Genomic DNA, 20,000 nt, shown 5'->3' with positions numbered 1-20,000 from the left:
CTTTGATTTTGCAGCAGTTTTTCTCAAAGACTGTGATACAATTTGTAATGTTTATTGTTCTCTTCCTGCACGCTGCCATGACATAAGTTACCACAACACAATATACCATCATTGGTCCAAATCACAAGCATCTGTTCATTTGGACATTTCATGCAGAAAAGTTGCTGTAATTTAGCAGAATTACAAATACAAATACAAATACTGCAGATTTATTGAAGTTACAGTAATTATTTAAATCCCAAAATCCACATTTGGAGAAACTGTGTCTTGCACCTTGTGTTTTGTTTTCTATTTGTTCTTGTGAGTGTTTGTTTGGAAGCTCTTGATGCTGATTTAATAAATGTGCATGTAGTGAGAGAAATGTTCACTACATTCTTACTGAAACATCTTCGTCTCCTCTACTTCACTTCTCTTCAAATAAAAGTACTAATACAGCAAAGTACAAATACTCCATTACAAGTAAAAGTCCTGCATGAAAAATACTCCTACAGTAAAAGTACATAAGTATTATGAGCTTGATGTAATTAAAGTATTGCAGTAAAAGTACATAAGTATTATGAGCTTGATGTAATTAAAGTATTGCAGTAAAAGTACATAAGTATTATGAGCTTGATGTAGTTAAAGTATTGCAGTAAAAGTACATAAGTATTATGAGCTTGATGTAGTTAAAGTATTGCAGTAAAAGTACATAAGTATTATGAGCTTGATGTAGTTAAAGTATTGCAGTAAAAGTACATAAGTATTATGAGCTTGATGTAGTTAAAGTATTGCAGTAAAAGTACATAAGTATTATGAGCTTGATGTAGTTAAAGTATTGCAGTAAAAGTAGTGGTTTGGTCCCTCTGACTGATATATTATTATATATGACATCATTAGATTATTAATAGTGAAGCATCAGTGTTAGAGCAGCATGTTACTGTTGTAGCTGCTGGAGGTGGAGCTAGTTTACACTACTTTATATACAGTTAGCTAGTTTAGTCCAGTGGTTCCCAACCTAGGGGTCGGGCCCCTCCAAAGGGTCAGCAGATAAATCTGAGGGGTGGTGAGATGATTAATGGGAGAGGAAAGAAGAAAAAACAAAGTTCTGATACACAAATCTGTTTTCAGTTTTTGGACTTTTTCTCTAATCTTTGATTTTTGCTGAAATATTGGATCATTTGAACATTTATTGAAATGAAAGCATGTGAGAAGTTTAGAGGGAAAAATCACTATTTGGTGGAGCTGTTAACAACTCATAGACATGTGAAATGTGACCCCGACTACACACTGCTTTTTGTAAGACGTCAAAAGACAAAAAGGTTGGAAACCACTGGTTTCATCTTTAACAACGTGTTGTATTTTAAAAGCTTGTTATATTATCCATTGTGTCAAATCTTCATCTGAAAAGTAACTAAAGCTGTCAAATAAATGTAGTGGAGTAGAAAGTACAATATTTCCCTCTGACATGTAGTGGAGTGGAAGTATAAAGTATCTGCTGCAGGTGTGAACGTGTGAGAGACAAAGGAAACAGTCTAAAAGTGGTTCAGTGACTGTGGTCAGTTTGGTCACATGATCACAAAGAAGAGACAGAAATACTGCGAGTGCTGCTGAACACGGCAGATAGTGTTACTGCGCACACACACACACTCACACTCACACACACACACACACACTCACACACACACACACTCACACACACACACACACACTCACACACACACACACACACACTCACACACACACACACACACACTCACACACACACACACACACAGATAGAGTATCAGCAGCTGCCTACAAATCTTAAATTGGAATTGGAGTCCTGCCGTCACACACAACCTGCTCTATCTGTCTCTCTCTCTCCCTGTCTGCGTGGACCTCGCTCGCCCAGCCTCTCTGTGTGGAGGGTTAGTTAGATTTAATGCCCTGCCTCGCCCTGCGCACTGCTCCACATATCAGCCGGGAGGAGATCGAAGCAGAGAGAGAGAGTCCGCTGGGAGAGAAGCTGTTTGCTCTCTGATTGTCTGGATTGGCTGCAATTAGTCACACACACACACACACACACACACACACACACACACACACATACACATACACATACACACACACACACACACACACACACACACACACACACACACATACACACATACACACACACACACACACACACACACACACACACACACAAAAACCTCCTCTTTTGTTGGAAAGAAAGTGACAAACTCTCCTCCTCTCTCCTCCTCCTCTCTCCTCCTCCTCTCTCCTCCTCCTCTCTCCTGCTCCTCTCTCCTCCTCCTCTCTCCTCCTCCTCTCCTCCTCTCTCCTCCTCTCTCCTGCTCCTGCTCCTCCTCTCTTCTCCTCTCCTCCTCCTCTCTCCTGCTCCTCTCTCCTCCTCCTCTCTCCTCCTCCTCTCTCCTGCTCCTCTCTCCTCCTCCTCTCCTCCTCCTCCTCTCTCCTCCTCCTCCTCTCTCCTCTCTCCTCCTCTCTCCTCCTCCTCTCTCCTCCTCCTCTCTCCTCCTCCTCCTCTCTCCTCCTCCTCTCCTCCTCTCTCCTCCTCTCTCCTGCTCCTCCTCTCTCCTCCTCTCCTCCTCCTCTCCTCCTCCTCTCTCCTGCTCCTCTCTCCTCCTCCTCTCTCCTCCTCTCTCCTCCTCTCTCCTCCTCCTCTCTCCTGCTCCTCTCTCCTCCCTCCTCTCCTCCTCCTCCTCCTCTCTCCTCTCTCCTCCTCTCTCCTCCTCCTCTCTCCTCCTCCTCTCTCCTGCTCCTCTCTCCTCCTCCTCTCTCCTGCTCCTCTCTCCTCCTCTCCTCCTCTGTATAAATCACGTTAAACAGGACAGTAACCACCTCCTCTCTCCTCCTCTCTCCTCCTCCTCTCTCCTGCTCCTCTCTCCTCCTCCTCTCTCCTGCTCCTCTCTCCTCCTCCTCTCTCCTCCTCCTCCTCCTCCTCCTCCTCCTCTCTCCTCCTCCTCTCTCCTGCTCCTCTCTCCTCCTCCTCTCTCCTGCTCCTCTCTCCTCCTCTCCTCCTCTGTATAAATCACGTTAAACAGGACAGTAACCACCTCCTCTCTCCTCCTCTCTCCTCCTCCTCTCTCCTCCTCCTCCTCTCTCCTCTCTCCTCCTCTCTCCTCCTCCTCTCTCCTGCTCCTCTCTCCTCCTCCTCCTCCTCTCTCCTCCTCTCTCCTCTCTCCTCCTCTCTCCTGCTCCTCTCTCCTCCTCCTCTCTCCTCCTCCTCCTCTCTCTCCTCCTCTCTCCTCCTCTCCTCCTCTCTCTCCTGCTCCTCTCTCCTGCTCCTCTCTCCTCCTCTCTCCTCCTCCTCCTCCTCTCTCCTCCTCTCTCCTCCTCCTCCTCTCTCCTCCTCTCTCCTCCTCCTCTCTCCTCCTCCTCTCTCCTGCTCCTCCTCTCTCCTCCTCTCTCCTCCTCTCTCCTGCTCCTCTCTCCTCCTCTCTCCTCCTCCTCTCCTCCTCTCCTCCTCTGTATAAATCACGTTAAACAGGACAGTAACCACCTCCTCTCTGTGTGTCCTCGCTCAGCCTGTCTCTCACGTGATTGGCTCAGTGATTTAAGAGCGCTGCATTCTCATTCGTCAGCGGCTTAACCTCCGTGAGCATGTGACAAACGGCGGCTCGCTTCACACACACACACACACACACACACACACACACACACACACACACACACACACACACACACACACACACACACACACAGTCTTATCTGTGCAGGTTCATTGTGAACTCTCGCTGTCCGTCCATAACTCAGAGGAGAAACTGTGGCAGGTCAATAGTAGATAACACAAAGGCTGCAGCTTCCTGCTGCCTTCAGGTGCCGCGTGGAACTGAGACGCACCGACACATTCACACTGAGAGCAAAGAGTGTACTATTATTCTGCAATGCTCCCTGAAAACACCACATCATCACGACTAAAGCTCACTGATTAACATCTCGTTTGTTTCATGTGAACACAAACCTAGAAACAACATTTGGCGCAGCGACGGGAACTATTTCTATTTCCTGTTCAGCTTTCTTGTGAGGAACTTTCTGTTGCTTGCCTAAAAAATGTAGTTTTAAAGGAGAAAGGCCAAAACTGCACGTCAGTTAACACCACAGAAGTCAGATTCACAGAAAAAGACAAAATAGTTTCAGAAGGAAGCAGTATGAAGATCTTCTGGCTCAAGCTTCAAAGGGCCCAGGTGGGTTACCTGAGGAACACCTGCAAGAATCCACCATCCTGAGTGTGCTTTCAGGAGACAGACAGACAGACAGACAGACAGACAGACAGACAGACAGACAGACAGACAGACAGACAGGTACCTGTACCTGCAGGGATCCAGGGGTTGCTGGCTGGTCTGTCTTGGGTGTCTCCCTGCTCCCAGTCGAAGTCGTCATCTTTGGACTGGACCAGAGTGCAGTCTGGACCCTGACCAGACAGACAGGCTGAAAGACAGACAGACAGGTGGTCAGTTATTCTGCACGTTTTTTATCTTTTAGAGACAGAGAGGAGAAATCGGTACGTTTCCACTGACATTAGAAACCCGGTTTCTGGTTTACATGATGGTCAGACACTGTCACAGAGGAGCAGTTCAATATAATTAATACAGGTGGGTTCAAAAATCGATTCACATAAGAATTATGTAAGAATTCACAAATTTTCTAAATGTTAGTTAATAACGTACAGTGCAGCACCGGACGGCACACCACAGTTATCTTGTAGTTCATTGGTTGGACGTGAAGCATACCGTGAACTTTCTACACCATCACTCAGACTACAGTTAGCAGAGCGGAGCAGCAATCAGCAGTGACAAACGAGACCAACACGCACTGCAACATTAAACAACCTAAACCGACTCTGAGCTGAAGAAAATAACTCTGGACAGTCTGTTTCACCTAATAAAACCATTCACCTAATTAATAACACAGCGGAGCAGAGAGGCTGCTCACTGCTGGAGACATGATGTTAATAACACAGCGGAGCAGAGAGGCTGCTCACTGCTGGAGACATGATGTTAATAACACAGCAGAGCAGAGAGGCTGCTCACTGCTGGAGACATGATGTTAATAACACAGTAGAGCAGAGAGGCTGCTCACTGCTGGAGACATGATGTTAATAACACAGCGGAGCAGAGAGGCTGCTCACTGCTGGAGACATGATGTTAATAACACAGCGGAGCAGAGAGGCTGCTCACTGCTGGAGACATGACGTTAATAACACAGCGGAGCAGAGAGGCTGCCCACTGCTGGAGACATGATGTTAATAACACAGCGGAGCAGAGAGGCTGCTCACTGCTGGAGACATGATGTTAATAACACAGCAGAGCAGAGAGGCTGCTCACTGCTGGAGACATGATGTTAATAACACAGAGCAGCAGAGAGGCTGCCCACTGCTGGAGACATGATGTTAATAACACAGCAGAGCAGAGAGGCTGCTCACTGCTGGAGACATGATGTTAATAACACAGCAGAGCAGAGAGGCTGCCCACTGCTGGAGACATGATGTTAATAACACAGCAGAGCAGAGAGGCTGCTCACTGCTGGAGACATGATGTTAATAACACAGCAGAGCAGAGAGGCTGCTCACTGCTGGAGACATGATGTTAATAACACAGCGGAGCAGAGAGGCTGCTCACTGCTGGAGACATGATGTTAATAACACAGCAGAGCAGAGAGGCTGCTCACTGCTGGAGACATGATGTTAATAACACAGCAGAGCAGAGAGGCTGCCCACTGCTGGAGACATGATGTTAATAACACAGCAGAGCAGAGAGGCTGCTCACTGCTGGAGACATGATGTTAATAACACAGAGGAGCAGAGAGGCTGCTCACTGCTGGAGACATGATGTTAATAACACAGCAGAGCAGAGAGGCTGCTCACTGCTGGAGACATGATGTTAATAACACAGCGGAGCAGTCCGCCTCCTCTTACTACACAGCAAACACACCAACTTCTGTTTTCACAAGACATTTAACCAGTGATGTCGGTCAGTAAATGATTCATTTAGTTGTTGTCATACAGGCTGAAGACTGTAAGATGCTTCCAAATTAATGCAGTTAAGTTTTTAAAATTAAAAATCTGTGAACTCTCAGCTGACAGTGACATTCATCAGGATCATTTGCTGTATCTTACTGCCAGTCATGTGAAGGGTTTGGCACAGTTAACTGGAGCAGGAGACTAAAAATACTGATCCTTCTCTATTCATTCAATCCAGAATTGATTCTAAATCAAACTGAATCGAATCATGAGATTGCCAAAGATTCCCTCTCCTGATTATTGATCATTTCTATTTATTTATAAATGTGGTTATTTATAAACATAATTGTTAAATTCACTCGGAAAAGATTTTGAGCATTTTGATTTTGAAGATGATCAGTTTGAACAGAACAGAGAGAGCCGCTTGTAACATATAATGTTCTTCAGAGTGAGACAGTTCCAGTTCATTACCATTTCCCAGCATCCTCCCTGCTGGTTACACACACACACACACACACATACACACACACACAGATAATAGATGTAAACCCTCCTCCTTCCTCTGTGACTCAAAGACGTCTAAATCCCTCCATTCATACCCTCACACACACTGATTCTGTGTGTGTGTAAATATATGTTGTGACATCGGGGGCTTTGACGCCTCGTCAGCCTCTTCAGTGTAATGACTGTGTGTGTGTGTGTGTGTGTGTGTGTGTGTGTGTGTGTGTGTGTGTGTGTAGCTGTCATTTGAAAGCGTTGACATTAAATAGCTGGAAGGCTCATTTTCTTTCTTTGTAACAGAAGGCACATTAAACACACACACACTCGTCCCGCAGGGCAGCGTTAGCTCATCAACAGATACGAGACACAATCTGTTTAATCTGCTTCTATGAATTTGCATCTATATAACAAACTGAACACACACACACACACACACACACACACACACACACACACACACACACACACACACGCATACACACACACGCGCACACACACACACACGGTCAGCTCTCTCTCTCTCAGGGGAAAAAACAGAAAAGCAATTTCAGCCTCTTGATCGCCCAACACTGAACTGTAGAGAGAGCTGTGTGTGTGTGTATGTGTGTGTGTGTGTGTGTGTGTGTGTGTGTGTGTGTGTGTGATATAGGCCGTTATGTTTCTAACACACGTTAACATTCTTCTATTAACCTGAATGCTGAATCAAAGTTACTGCTGCTGTACTTTCACTATCGCTGATACTGTGTGTGTGAAATGTTTGGTCTTGATGGAATATTACATTAACGAGATGGCGGTTAATTAGTGGTATGCTGGTGTTTTATTAATGACCATGTGGTGGCGCTGTTGGTGCCATGATTCTGCTGGTGTCTTCACCATAGCAACGGTCGCTGAGGCTCATGGGTAGGCTAATGTAGTCGCTTCGTACAAAACTGACAAAATACTTGATTTCTAAACCAAACGGTGTTTTGAATTTGGTATTCTGGATTTTCGTTGGGAAACTAAAAAGGAAGAGATCACGTGATTGACAAAAATGAATCGGCTGAATGTCCGCAGACAACGGGACGGGTTTGACTGGTTCATTATTTTATTCTGACACCAAAAACGTTTTTTTTGTTTTTTGTTTTGAAACAAATAACAGATTATCCGATGAGACCCGGATCCGTTATGACCTGTTAACAGCATCAGGCCACGCCTCCAAACATTTAGTAACCAATTACAGACAAACAGCAGTGATACCAAAAACAAACTCATGAGTTGCGTTCAGGATCCTCTAAATACAGTCAGGAAAACAGTAAACATGTAATAACTGACCACACGGTGGCGCTGCTGCTGCCGTGATTTAATATGTGAAGCATTTCCATCACGTATGAACGCTGCAGCTCTTTCAGTTATTGACATATCAACAACTTCCATTATACATTTTAATATCTTAAAGAGCTGAACATGTAGATGTTTGAATGGTTTCTGTTGGTCAGTATGGAGGAGAAGTTAGTGACTGAAAAACACACAGAAGAAGAAGAATATGAAGATTTGTCAGCGTTCACACTAATAATTTAATAAATTCTATAAGTGTTGTTATTGATATTGATACTACAGCTGCTCCTCTATTGTTACTGCTGCATGTTTGCAGAGAGCTTGTTTCAGAGGGACCAGATTGTTGTTGGGGCGTTCTTCGCCTCGACTCGCCTCGACAGGAAATGAGAGAAAAACACACACACACCTCCAGGGATCTGTCACACACACACACACACACACACACACACACACACACACACACACACGTTTCCAGCATGTCATTCCGTCACATACCATACACTCTGTCTGCATGTGTGTGTTGGCAGAGCGATGACAGGGAACAGAAAACACACCCTGAGGACACACACACACACACATCTACCCTGCCTGTGCATGTGTGTGTGTAGCAGCAGTAATTAATCATAATGTGCAGCTATTGATCGTCTGCCCTCTTTATTCTCCAGTCGCCTGATCAATAAATACAAGTCCTTTCCTCTCCTCTCCTAAAAGTTGTAGCAGTGGCAGCAGAGTTAACTCTTTACAGCCAGAACGTTACGTCAGTCTGAAGTTAGAAGACATGTTAAAGTCTAGCAGAGTACATTTACTCAACTACTGTATTTAAGTACAGTTTAGAGGTACTTGTACTTTACTTGAGTATTTCCATGTGATGCTACTTTCTACATGTCAGAGGGAAATATTGTACTTTCTACTCCACTACATTTATTTGACAGCTTTAGTTACTTTTCAGATGAAGATTTGACACAATGGATAATATAACAAGCTTTTAAAATACAACACATTGTTAAAGATGAAACCAGTGGTTTCCAACCTTTTTGTCTTTTGACGTCTTACAAAAAGCAGTGTGTAGTCGGGGTCACATTTCACATGTCTATGAGTTGTTAACAGCTCCACCAAATAGTGATTTTTCCCTCTAAACTTCTCACATGCTTTCATTTCAATAAATGTTCAAATGATCCAATATTTCAGCAAAAATCAAAGATTAGAGAAAAAGTCCAAAAACTGAAAACAGATTTGTGTATCAGAACTTTGTTTTTTCTTCTTTCCTCTCCCATTAATCATCTCACCACCCCTCAGATTTATCTGCTGACCCTTTGGAGGGGCCCGACCCCTAGGTTGGGAACCACTGGACTAAACTAGCTAACTGTATATAAAGTAGTGTAAACTAGCTCCACCTCCAGCAGCTACAACAGTAACATGCTGCTCTAACACTGGTTTATACTGGTACTTTTACTGCAGTACTTCTTCCACCACTGACTGTGAGCCAATAGGAAGAGAGTAAGACATGAGGTCACTTCCTGTTCTACCTCAACAGTATAACAGTTATAGTTAATTTAACTCTTCTTCACTCAGAATGAGAAGTTAGCAGAATAGTTTTGATGTCTTCAGTAGGTTCTAAAATGTAGAAAATAATAAAAATAAAGAAAAACACTTTGAATGAGCAGGTAATGTACACACACACACACACACACACACGCACACACACACACACACACACACACACACACACACACGCACACACACACACACACGCACACACATATATATATATATATATATATATATGTGTGTGTGAGCAATTCTGTACTCGTCAGTGTTTCTCTCTCATGTCCTGTAAGCTAAAACTTTTTGTGCATCTAAAAGTGTGTCAGCCAATCACAGTGCAGAGTCACAGAGACAGCAGCTGTTTGACATGTGCTCCAGATAGTAACATGCTACACGCAGCTCGTATGTTCTGTGTGTAATGTGATGTTGGCCACACACACACACATACACACACACACACACACACTTGTCCACCAAGAGGAAATGAGCGTCAGGATGAAATGTCACACACACACACACATTCATCACTCCCCGTGTATGTCGGGGTGTTGCTGTTGCCGTGGTTACCGTGACCCTACTGAAACCCAAACTGTACGTGTGTGTAATGTGAAAGTGTTTACATTTGCCGATGTGAAATTTGAACACGGGTCATGACCTCTGACCTTTGCGTGCTCAGAGGGAGAGCGCGTGTTACCATGGGGATGGGCAACCCCCCCCCCCCCCCGCAGAGGTGGATTGTGAAAGAGGCTAGATAAAATAATGTGTGTGTTTCAATTATTTTCACACTTTTATTAGTTATATATTATAAGAATCTGAACCTCATAAAAAAGGAAGTCGATGGTGAAAAACCTTATTACACATAAAAATAACACAAAGACAAAAAATAGACAACAAAAGACTTACATAAGAATATATAAGAACAAATATGAGAGGATGAAGAAACTAGTGGAAATACAGTATATTAAACCACTACTAGAATCTTGTTAGAGCAGAAACAAGATGAAGAAGAATCTAGAAAAATAATTCAGACGATGAAGAAATTAAAACTAGATGAAGAAAATGCATAAAGTAGATGAGGATGAATCTAGAAAAAGAAACAAACTAGATAAAGAAGAAAACAAAGAATCTAAATGAAAAAGAAAAAGAAGAAACACAATAAATAATCTAGAAAAAAAGAAATATTGTATAAAAAACAATGTAAAATTAGTTCATAAATTGGATAAATACGTTAAATAACAAAACCAGAAAAAGAAGACAACAGATGAAGAATGAGTCCCTCTCTAGATCTGACATGTTCATTCATAACAGCTGCAGGATGAAAACATGAATCTCCAGCTTTATAACTGAAGACATGAAATACATCACTGTGCTGCAGAGCAACGCTCATTCATCAAGACTTCAACAGATACATAAGTTGGAAAATCCATCCCTACTCCTCCTCCTCTTCCTCCTCCTCTTCCTCTTGATCACAGCATCTTTAACTGGTAGCTGTTCTCTCAGATATCAGCAGCATCAGTGTGTCTTTCTGTGAACGTCCGTCTGTCTGAACGACAGAAAGCATCACTGAAACAGCTTGAAGTGTATTTCATGTCTGAAAGGAGCTGAAATAGTTGAAGAAGGAACTGAAGGAAACTGGAGGAAACTGGAGGAAACTAAAGGAAACTGGAGGAAACTGAAGTAAACTGAAGGAAACTGGAGGAAACTGGAGGAAACTAAAGGAAACTGGAGGAAACTAAAGGAAACTGGAGGAAACTGAAGTAAACTGAAGGAAACTGGAGGAAACTGGAGGAAACTGAAGTAAACTAAAGGAAACTGGAGGAAACTGAAGTAAACTAAAGGAAACTAAAGGAAACTGGAGGAAACTGAAGTAAACTAAAGGAAACTGGAGGAAACTGAAGTAAACTAAAGGAAACTAAAGGAAACTGGAGGAAACTGAAGTAAACTAAAGGAAACTGGAGGAAACTGAAGTAAACTAAAGGAAACTAAAGGAAACTGGAGGAAACTAAAGGAAACTGGAGGAAACTGGAGGAAACTGGAGGAAACTGAAGTAAACTAAAGGAAACTGGAGGAAACTGGAGGAAACTGGAGGAAACTAAAGGAAACTGGAGGAAACTGGAGGAAACTAAAGGAAACTGGAGGATCTAAAGGAAACTGGAGGAAACTGGAGGAAACTAAAGGAAACTGGAGGAAACTGGAGGAAACTAAAGGAAACTGGAGGAAACTGGAGGAAACTGGAGGAAACTAAAGGAAACTGGAGGAAACTGGAGGAAACTAAAGGAAACTGGAGGAAACTGGAGGAAACTGGAGGAAACTGGAGGAAACTAAAGTAAACTGGAGGAAACTGGAGGAAACTAAAGGAAACTGGAGGAAACTGGAGGAAACTGGAGGAAACTAAAGGAAACTGGAGGAAACTGGAGGAAACTGGAGGAAACTGGAGGAAACTAAAGGAAACTGGAGGAAACTGGAGGAAACTAAAGTAAACTGGAGGAAACTGGAGGAAACTAAAGGAAACTAAAGGAAACTGGAGGAAACTGGAGGAAACTGGAGGAAACTGGAGGAAACTAAAGGAAACTGGAGGAAACTGGAGGAAACTAAAGTAAACTGGAGGAAACTGGAGGAAACTAAAGGAAACTAAAGGAAACTGGAGGAAACTGGAGGAAACTGGAGGAAACTAAAGGAAACTGGAGGAAACTGGAGGAAACTGGAGGAAACTGGAGGAAACTAAAGGAAACTGGAGGAAACTAAAGGAAACTGGAGGAAACTAAAGGAAACTGGAGGAAACTGGAGGAAACTAAAGGAAATTGGAGGAAACTGGAGGAAACTAAAGGAAACTAAAGGAAACTGGAGGAAACTAAAGGAAACTGGAGGAAACTGGAGGAAACTAAAGGAAATTGGAGGAAACTGGAGGAAACTAAAGGAAACTAAAGGAAACTGGAGGAAACTAAAGGAAACTGGAGGAAACTGGAGGAAACTGGAGGAAACTAAAGGAAACTGGAGGAAACTGGAGGAAACTGGAGGAAACTAAAGGAAACTGGAGGAAACTAAAGGAAACTGGAGGAAACTGGAGGAAACTAAAGGAAACTAAAGGAAACTGGAGGAAACTGGAGGAAACTGGAGGAAACTAAAGGAAACTGGAGGAAACTGGAGGAAACTGGAGGAAACTGGAGGAAACTAAAGGAAACTGGAGGAAACTAAAGGAAACTGGAGGAAACTAAAGGAAACTGGAGGAAACTGGAGGAAACTAAAGGAAATTGGAGGAAACTGGAGGAAACTAAAGGAAACTAAAGGAAACTGGAGGAAACTAAAGGAAACTGGAGGAAACTGGAGGAAACTAAAGGAAATTGGAGGAAACTGGAGGAAACTAAAGGAAACTAAAGGAAACTGGAGGAAACTAAAGGAAACTGGAGGAAACTGGAGGAAACTGGAGGAAACTAAAGGAAACTGGAGGAAACTGGAGGAAACTGGAGGAAACTAAAGGAAACTGGAGGAAACTGGAGGAAACTAAAGGAAACTGGAGGAAACTGGAGGAAACTGAAGTAAACTAAAGGAAACTGGAGGAAACTAAAGGAAACTGGAGGAAACTGGAGGAAACTGGAGGAAACTAAAGGAAACTGGAGGAAACTGGAGGAAACTAAAGGAAACTGGAGGAAACTAAAGGAAACTGGAGGAAACTGGAGGAAACTGGAGGAAACTAAAGGAAACTGGAGGAAACTAAAGGAAACTGGAGGAAACTGGAGGAAACTAAAGGAAACTGGAGGAAACTAAAGGAAACTGGAGGAAACTGGAGGAAACTAAAGGAAACTGGAGGAAACTGGAGGAAACTGGAGGAAACTGGAGGAAACTGGAGGAAACTGAAGTAAACTAAAGGAAACTGGAGGAAACTAAAGGAAACTGGAGGAAACTGGAGGAAACTGGAGGAAACTAAAGGAAACTGGAGGAAACTGGAGGAAACTAAAGGAAACTGGAGGAAACTAAAGGAAACTGGAGGAAACTGGAGGAAACTGGAGGAAACAGGAGGAAACTGGAGGAAACTGGAGGAAACTGGAGGAAACTGGAGGAAACTGAAGGAAACTAAAGGAAACTGGAGGAAACTAAAGGAAACTAAAGGAAACTAAAGGAAACTGGAGGAAACTAAAGGAAACTGGAGGAAACTGGAGGAAACTAAAGGAAACTGGAGGAAACTGGAGGAAACTGGAGGAAACTGGAGGAAACTGGAGGAAACTAAAGGAAACTGGAGGAAACTGGAGAAAGTGAAAGTGAAGTTTTGTATCTGGCTCAGACTCTGGCTGCGTCCCCGCGGTAGTGAAATCTTCTCCATTAGAGTCCATCCGCAGTCCGTAGAGATCTGATAACATTTAGCTTATCTGCTGGTGGGCCGGATTAGACCTCTGCTGCTGCCAATCCCTATTCCACTGTAATCTATTAACAGCCAGCCAATCACGTCTCTCGCTGCTGTCAGTCAGCTGGCAGAGCGCCTGGGTGGAGCTGCACTCCTCTTCTTTTTCAAACTCTTCCTCCCTTTTCAACTCTCTTTCTTCCTCCCTCTCTCTCAAGCATGTAAGGCTGAATGAAACCATCTGGTGCTGATTAGGAAAATGACTCCTCTCTCTCTCTTTCTGTGGTTTTCTCAGTAATACTCGTTCTGCCTTCTCGTCTCTCTCACACAGAGTCTTGTTGTTCAGTATTACCCAACGCAGAGCGACCAGGAGAATGTTAACTACGCCGCTCAGACAGAGGAGGACACATGTAGCTGCACTGATCACAGGTTCACTGACCGGCCACGTCCCGTTTCACACCAGTGTGTGACTGACAGCAAACTGGAAACCAGCACAAGAAATCAAGATAAAGAATGTAGACGGAGGAAAAACTGAACTGAAAAGATGATTAACAAAAAACTAAACCTGAAAGAATCTTGTTAGAAAAGAAACAAACAGTTTAGACGAAGAGGAAATTAGATCTCTAAGAAATCCAGACAGAAATAATCTGGATCTGATAAAGAATCTAGACGACAAAGAAACTCAATGAAACAGAATCTACAGGAAAGAAAAACCACATGAACGAAGCAGACAACAATAAACAATAACAACCATAAAGAACAATAAACAATAACAACAATAAAGAACAATAAAGACACGAGGAGCAACAAACATCGCTTCATGTTTTTACATATGAATGAATGATGTAAGTGATGAAAGTTATTATCACCACTGAAACTATCTGCTGTATTTTATTAATCTTAATCTTAATTTTTTATTTCACATCACTTCTTATTTTCAAAACGTTCTCTTGTGGTTTTTGACTAAACTTCCATTAAAATGTTTTTATGTATTTCACTCTTTTATTTCTGAGTCTATGATTGTTTATGTATTTTTATGTTGTGTTGACATTACATGAGTATAATGAAACATCAGTCTGCTGAGAACAAAAGCAGTAATGTGTTGATAATATAATATAATATATACGTATTAATAGTACAATATATAATATAATATACACGTATTAATAATACAATATATAATATAATATAATAGTACAATATATAATATAATATATACGTATTAATAATACAATATATAATATAATATATACGTATTAATAATACAATATATAATATAATATATACTGTATTAATAATACAATATATAATATAATATAATAATATGTTGACTGTTATTATTATATTATTTCTATTCTGCAGCTGTTTTATTACCAGCAGCAGTGAGAGATACTGCAAACTGTTGTTCAGGGCAGAGGTCAAAGGTCAGACATGAGCCTCAATACACACACACACACACACACACTCACACACTCACACACACACACACACACACACACACACACAGAAAATCAATCTATAGCTATTTTGATGATCGATCGTAATGATCATGAAAAATAAAATGAAAAAAACAAAGCGGACTTTTCCTTTACTCGAGGAGCACACACACCTTAAAACCCAGTGTGTGTGTGTGTGTGTGTGTGTGTGTGTGTGTGTGTGTGTGTGAGAGTGTGTGTGTGAGGGAGATTAACTTAATCCAGATTTTGATCTTCAAAATGAAACTTAAACCTGGAGAAAGAGGGAGGCAGAGAAGAGAGAGTTGTGCGTCAAACTTCTTTAGGAAGCAGCTCTCTCCTTCCTCTCTTTGTCTATCCATCACACACACACACACACACACACACACACACACTCCCACACACACACACACACACACTCCCACACACACACACACACACACACACACACACACACACACACTCCCACACACACACACACACACACTCCCACACACACACACACACACACACACACTCCCACACACACACACACACACACACACACACACACACACACACACACACACACACACACTCCCACACACACACACTCCCACACACACACACACACACACACACACACACACACACACACACACACACACACACACACACTCCCACACACTCCCACACACACACACACACACACACACACAGCCTCCCCAACACATTCACCAATTAGCAGTGTGCAACCAGGCCTGTCTAACGTGTGCGTTATTATCTGGTGTCAGACACCAGCGGCTCTCAGTGTGTGTGTGTGTGTGTGTGTGTGTGTGTGTGTGTGTGTGTGTGTGTGTGTGTCTTTAGCACTGATTAGCCTCACAGTTAGCCGTTAGCATGTGGTGATGCTAACAGCCTGCAAACCTGCGCCTGAAGAGATGATTGGACAAGATAGGACAGGCAGCTCCCAGCAGTGTGTGTGTGTGTGTGTGTGTGTGTGTGTGTGTGTGTGTGATTGGAAGTGACAGTGGACACACACACACCCTGACAGACAGCAGTGGCCTGTGGTGGCATTTAGCTGGTGACACACACACACACATGGTGACAGTGAGGGTGAGACAAGATGGCAGCACGAAAACAACAGATTGTGTTTGTGTGACGGACAGATGATATTCAGACAGACAGGAAGGAAGAACATGCAGAAGGAGGTAAAGAAAGAAACGAGGACAAAGAGGAGGAGAGAAGAAGAAATCTAAACCAGATAGAAAATGAAAGAAGAAGTGCAGGAATAAAAAGTTAAAGGTGGACAAAGGAAATAAATCATCTATCTTGTAGATTTACATTCGCTGTGAACGTCAACAACAACAAACCTGGACAAACAAAGCGAGAACACGTACTGGAGAGCAGAGAGGAAAAGGTGAACTGGCCCTTTAAACGGACCTGTACGACAGAGAGCAGCAGGTGAATCTGAGCAACTATTTCAGGTCTCGTCTGTCCAATCAGGGAGCAGATAACTGACGATACGACGGCGGTACTCTGAGATCCTGCTGAACATTCATTACTGTTAGACTATGATCAATCATAATCTCTGATTGATCATTGATCAATGATCTCGTCTGTAAACGTGCACATCACCGTCTCAGTTCACAGACACACTCATCGTTACCTCATTATTTGACCACATTTAATATGAACATCCGACATCGTGACTTTATGTATATATGATGAAAAGCATGAACAGGTTCCCTTTAAGGACCAGAACTATGTGGAGCTCGGCTGTAAATGTTGGAGTTGAAGCCCAGAATGATCGTCTCTAACGACACCACTGCTTCTGCAGACGTGAGTGAACTGAGTGATGCGAGCGTGAAGCTCAGAGAATACAGAGCAGAGCAAACAGCGTCGACACGAGGACGCAGCAGCTTCACATCCACTGCAGTCTGCAGCCGCTTCACTACAAATATCCAACGCAAACATGTTGTTTCTCTCAGCTTTGGGAGGAATCTGATGTCTTGTCAGTTACATTTAGTCAGACGGGCGGAGGACCCTAACCACAACCCCCCGCATGACTCACAGGAGGAAAGAACGAGTAGACGAGGAAAAGTTATCACTACAGTAGAAACAAAGAAGCCTGGTGAGACGACAGGAAGTAGAGAGGAAACAACGAGGTAGAGAAGGAAACAAAGAAAGGAGGTAGAGAAGGAGAGGAGGAGGTAGAGAAGGAGAGGAGGAGGTAGAGAAGGAAACAAAGAAAGGAGGTAGACAAGGAAAGGAGGAGGTAGAGAAGGAGAAGAGGAGGTAGAGAAGGAGAAGTGGAGGTAGAGGAGGAGAGGAGGAGGTAGAGAAGGAAACAAAGAAAGGAGGTAGACAAGGAAAGGAGGAGGTAGAGAAGGAGAGGAGGAGGTAGAGGAGGAGAAGTGGAGGTAGAGAAGGAAAGGAGGAGGTAGAGAAGGAGAAGAGGAGGTAGAGAAGGAGAAGAGGAGGTAGAGAAGAAGAGGAGGTAGAGAAGGAGAGGAGGAGGTAGAGAAGGAGAAGAGGAGGTAGAGAAGGAGAAGAGGAGGTAGAGAAGGAGAGGAGGAGGTAGAGAAGGAGAGGAGGAGGTAGAGAAGGAGAAGAGGAGGTAGAGAAGGAGAAGAGGAGGTAGAGAAGGAGAGGAGGAGGTAGAGAAGGAGAAGAGGAGGTAGAGAAGGAGAAGAGGAGGTAGAGAAGGAGAAGAGGAGGTAGAGAAGGAGAAGAGGAGGTAGAGAAGGAAACATATTCCCCACATTAACATGACCTCAGTGCATTGATGTCTATAAAAAGAAACTCTGATTAGAGACAAAGTTCAACAGAGTGACTACACCCAACACACACACACACACACACACACACACACACACACACACACCCAACACACACACACACACACACACACACACACACACACACCCAACACACACACACACACACACACACACACACACACACACACACACCCAACACACACACACACACCCAACACACACACACACACACACACACACACACACACCTCTACTTTCAAGGGCATTTATTTGTGTCTGTGAAGGTATGTGCACTGTATATATTTTTACTGTGTGTACATGTGTGTGTGTATTTCATTGTGTGTGTGTGTGTGTGTGTGTTAGTGTGTGTTAGTGTCTTAGTGTGTGTTAGTGTGTGTGTGTGTGTGTAAACTGTGATCTCCAGTAGGAACAGTAACTGGGCGCTAACAGCATTAGCGTTAGCACAGTGAGCTAACTCGCCCCAGGCCAAACATGAATAATGCAGCAGTCAGCCCAGTGCCTCTGGGTGTGTGTGTGTGTGTTAGTGTGTGTGTTAGTGTGTGTGTGTGTGTGTGTGTGTGTGTGTGTGTGTGTGTGTGTGTGTGTGTTGTTGTGCTATCACTGTTATCTGGCTACACTTCAGGCTGTCTATATGACGGTATTAGAATAATATGCTAATTACTAATAATTACCCTGTAACATACACACATACAGATTATCTGCCTCTACTTCTCCGCCCCCCTCCTCCCCCCTCCTCCACCTCCTCCCCCCTCCTCCCCCTCGGGGCTGTAACTCCTCCTGGCAAGGACGAGGAGGAGGAGGAGGAGGAAGAGGAGGAAACCTGCAGGACACAACACGTCTGCAGCGACATTTCAGCTGAAAACACCGCAGACGGACCCCCCCCCCCCCCCCCCCCAACCCCCTCTAAAGTATTGTTCTCATGAGCTAATGGGAACGTCAGGAGAACATTCCTGCAACTGAAGTCACTATCTGGGCCGAATCACTGCACACACAACATCTCAGAGTCTGAGCAGTCGGACTCGTTGATGAAGCAGAACAAACAAAGAAAAGCAGCAGTTTGTTACTGATCATAAACATTTACTGTATCAATACTGCAGATTAATCACATGTTTATATTTAAGACATCATCTCACACACACTTCACATCTGCTGTCAGTTAATGAATGATTGTTGTTTTAATTACAGACGCATCAATATGGAATTTCAGGATCGATAAGCAAGAATATTATTAATATTATTACAAATGCAAAAATGTAAACAACAATCGATATATATTGTTAGATTACACTCATCATCCCATCAGTGATATTTATTGATTTTCCTGCAAATTACTCTGAAAACTTCCAGGAAATAAGAATAAAATGAAAGGAGCTTGAAAATTGAAAGATATTGTAGTTATTCATATTTTAGTTATTCACAGCTTCTCCTGTGGCGTCCCGCAGGGTTCGGTTCTGGGTCCTCCACTTTTTCTTATATAACCTGCATTAACATTTCTACCAGGCGGTTCCAGGAGTCCTTAACAAAGCTCCATGGGTTCTGGAGGAATCTTTGGGAGGTTCAGAGCTCCTCGGATGGCTGGACAAGTGCTTTAGAAGCTTTCTGAGTCATTATAGAGAAATGGAGGTCCAATCCAGATTCTGGTCCTGATACCAAACCACATCAGAGACCCTCTTCTCCGGTGGTGTCCCACAGGGTTCTGCTCTAGGTCCTCTCCTTTTTTATATGAACTTATGATAATATAACCACTTCCTTTCATTAATACTAGCACACAGTTTTATTTCTAACGTATTATATCTGTTTTATTATTATTGTTGTTTTTATTGTTTTTATCTGAAGTGACTGTTGGGATTTAATATAATGTTGCATTATTTCTAACTCTCTGATGTTATTTCCAGAAATGTTTTAATCCTGATTCAACTTTTATAACTTTGTTTTAAAAAGTGCTGCGAAGATAAAGTTTATTATTATTTGTTAATAAAACTACGAAACTGTAGCTGTTGCCACGGTTACCACTGTCATACTGAGACATATAGAGTTACCGCTATATTCATACAGGACACATATATGAAGACTGTTACGCAGGCAAATATGGAAATGAGGGTGAATCTTAATTAAAAATGGAA

At 43.0% G+C, this 20,000-nt stretch overlaps 1 protein-coding gene across 11 annotated transcripts in view; it reads right to left on the bottom strand.

Moving 5' to 3' along the window:
* LOC137173326 (receptor-type tyrosine-protein phosphatase mu-like) overlaps positions 1-20,000 on the bottom strand; it is a 164,855-nt gene that overhangs the window by 117,861 nt on the left and 26,994 nt on the right. For 9 of the 11 annotated variants that reach the window (XM_067578109.1, XM_067578111.1, XM_067578115.1 and 6 more), the window contains exon 2: positions 4,291-4,413. In XM_067578109.1, the coding sequence (XP_067434210.1) occupies positions 4,291-4,413 (123 nt within the window). The remainder of the gene's footprint in view (positions 1-4,290; positions 4,414-20,000) is intronic. The other 2 variants (XM_067578110.1, XM_067578119.1) reach the window with 1 other exon arrangement.

Source organism: Thunnus thynnus, chromosome 21 (assembly GCF_963924715.1).
Source record: "Thunnus thynnus chromosome 21, fThuThy2.1, whole genome shotgun sequence".
Classification (NCBI taxonomy): Eukaryota; Metazoa; Chordata; class Actinopteri; order Scombriformes; family Scombridae; genus Thunnus; species Thunnus thynnus.
The sequence above is the reverse complement of the archived record's forward strand: the minus strand, read 5'-3'. Positions and strand labels throughout refer to the sequence as shown.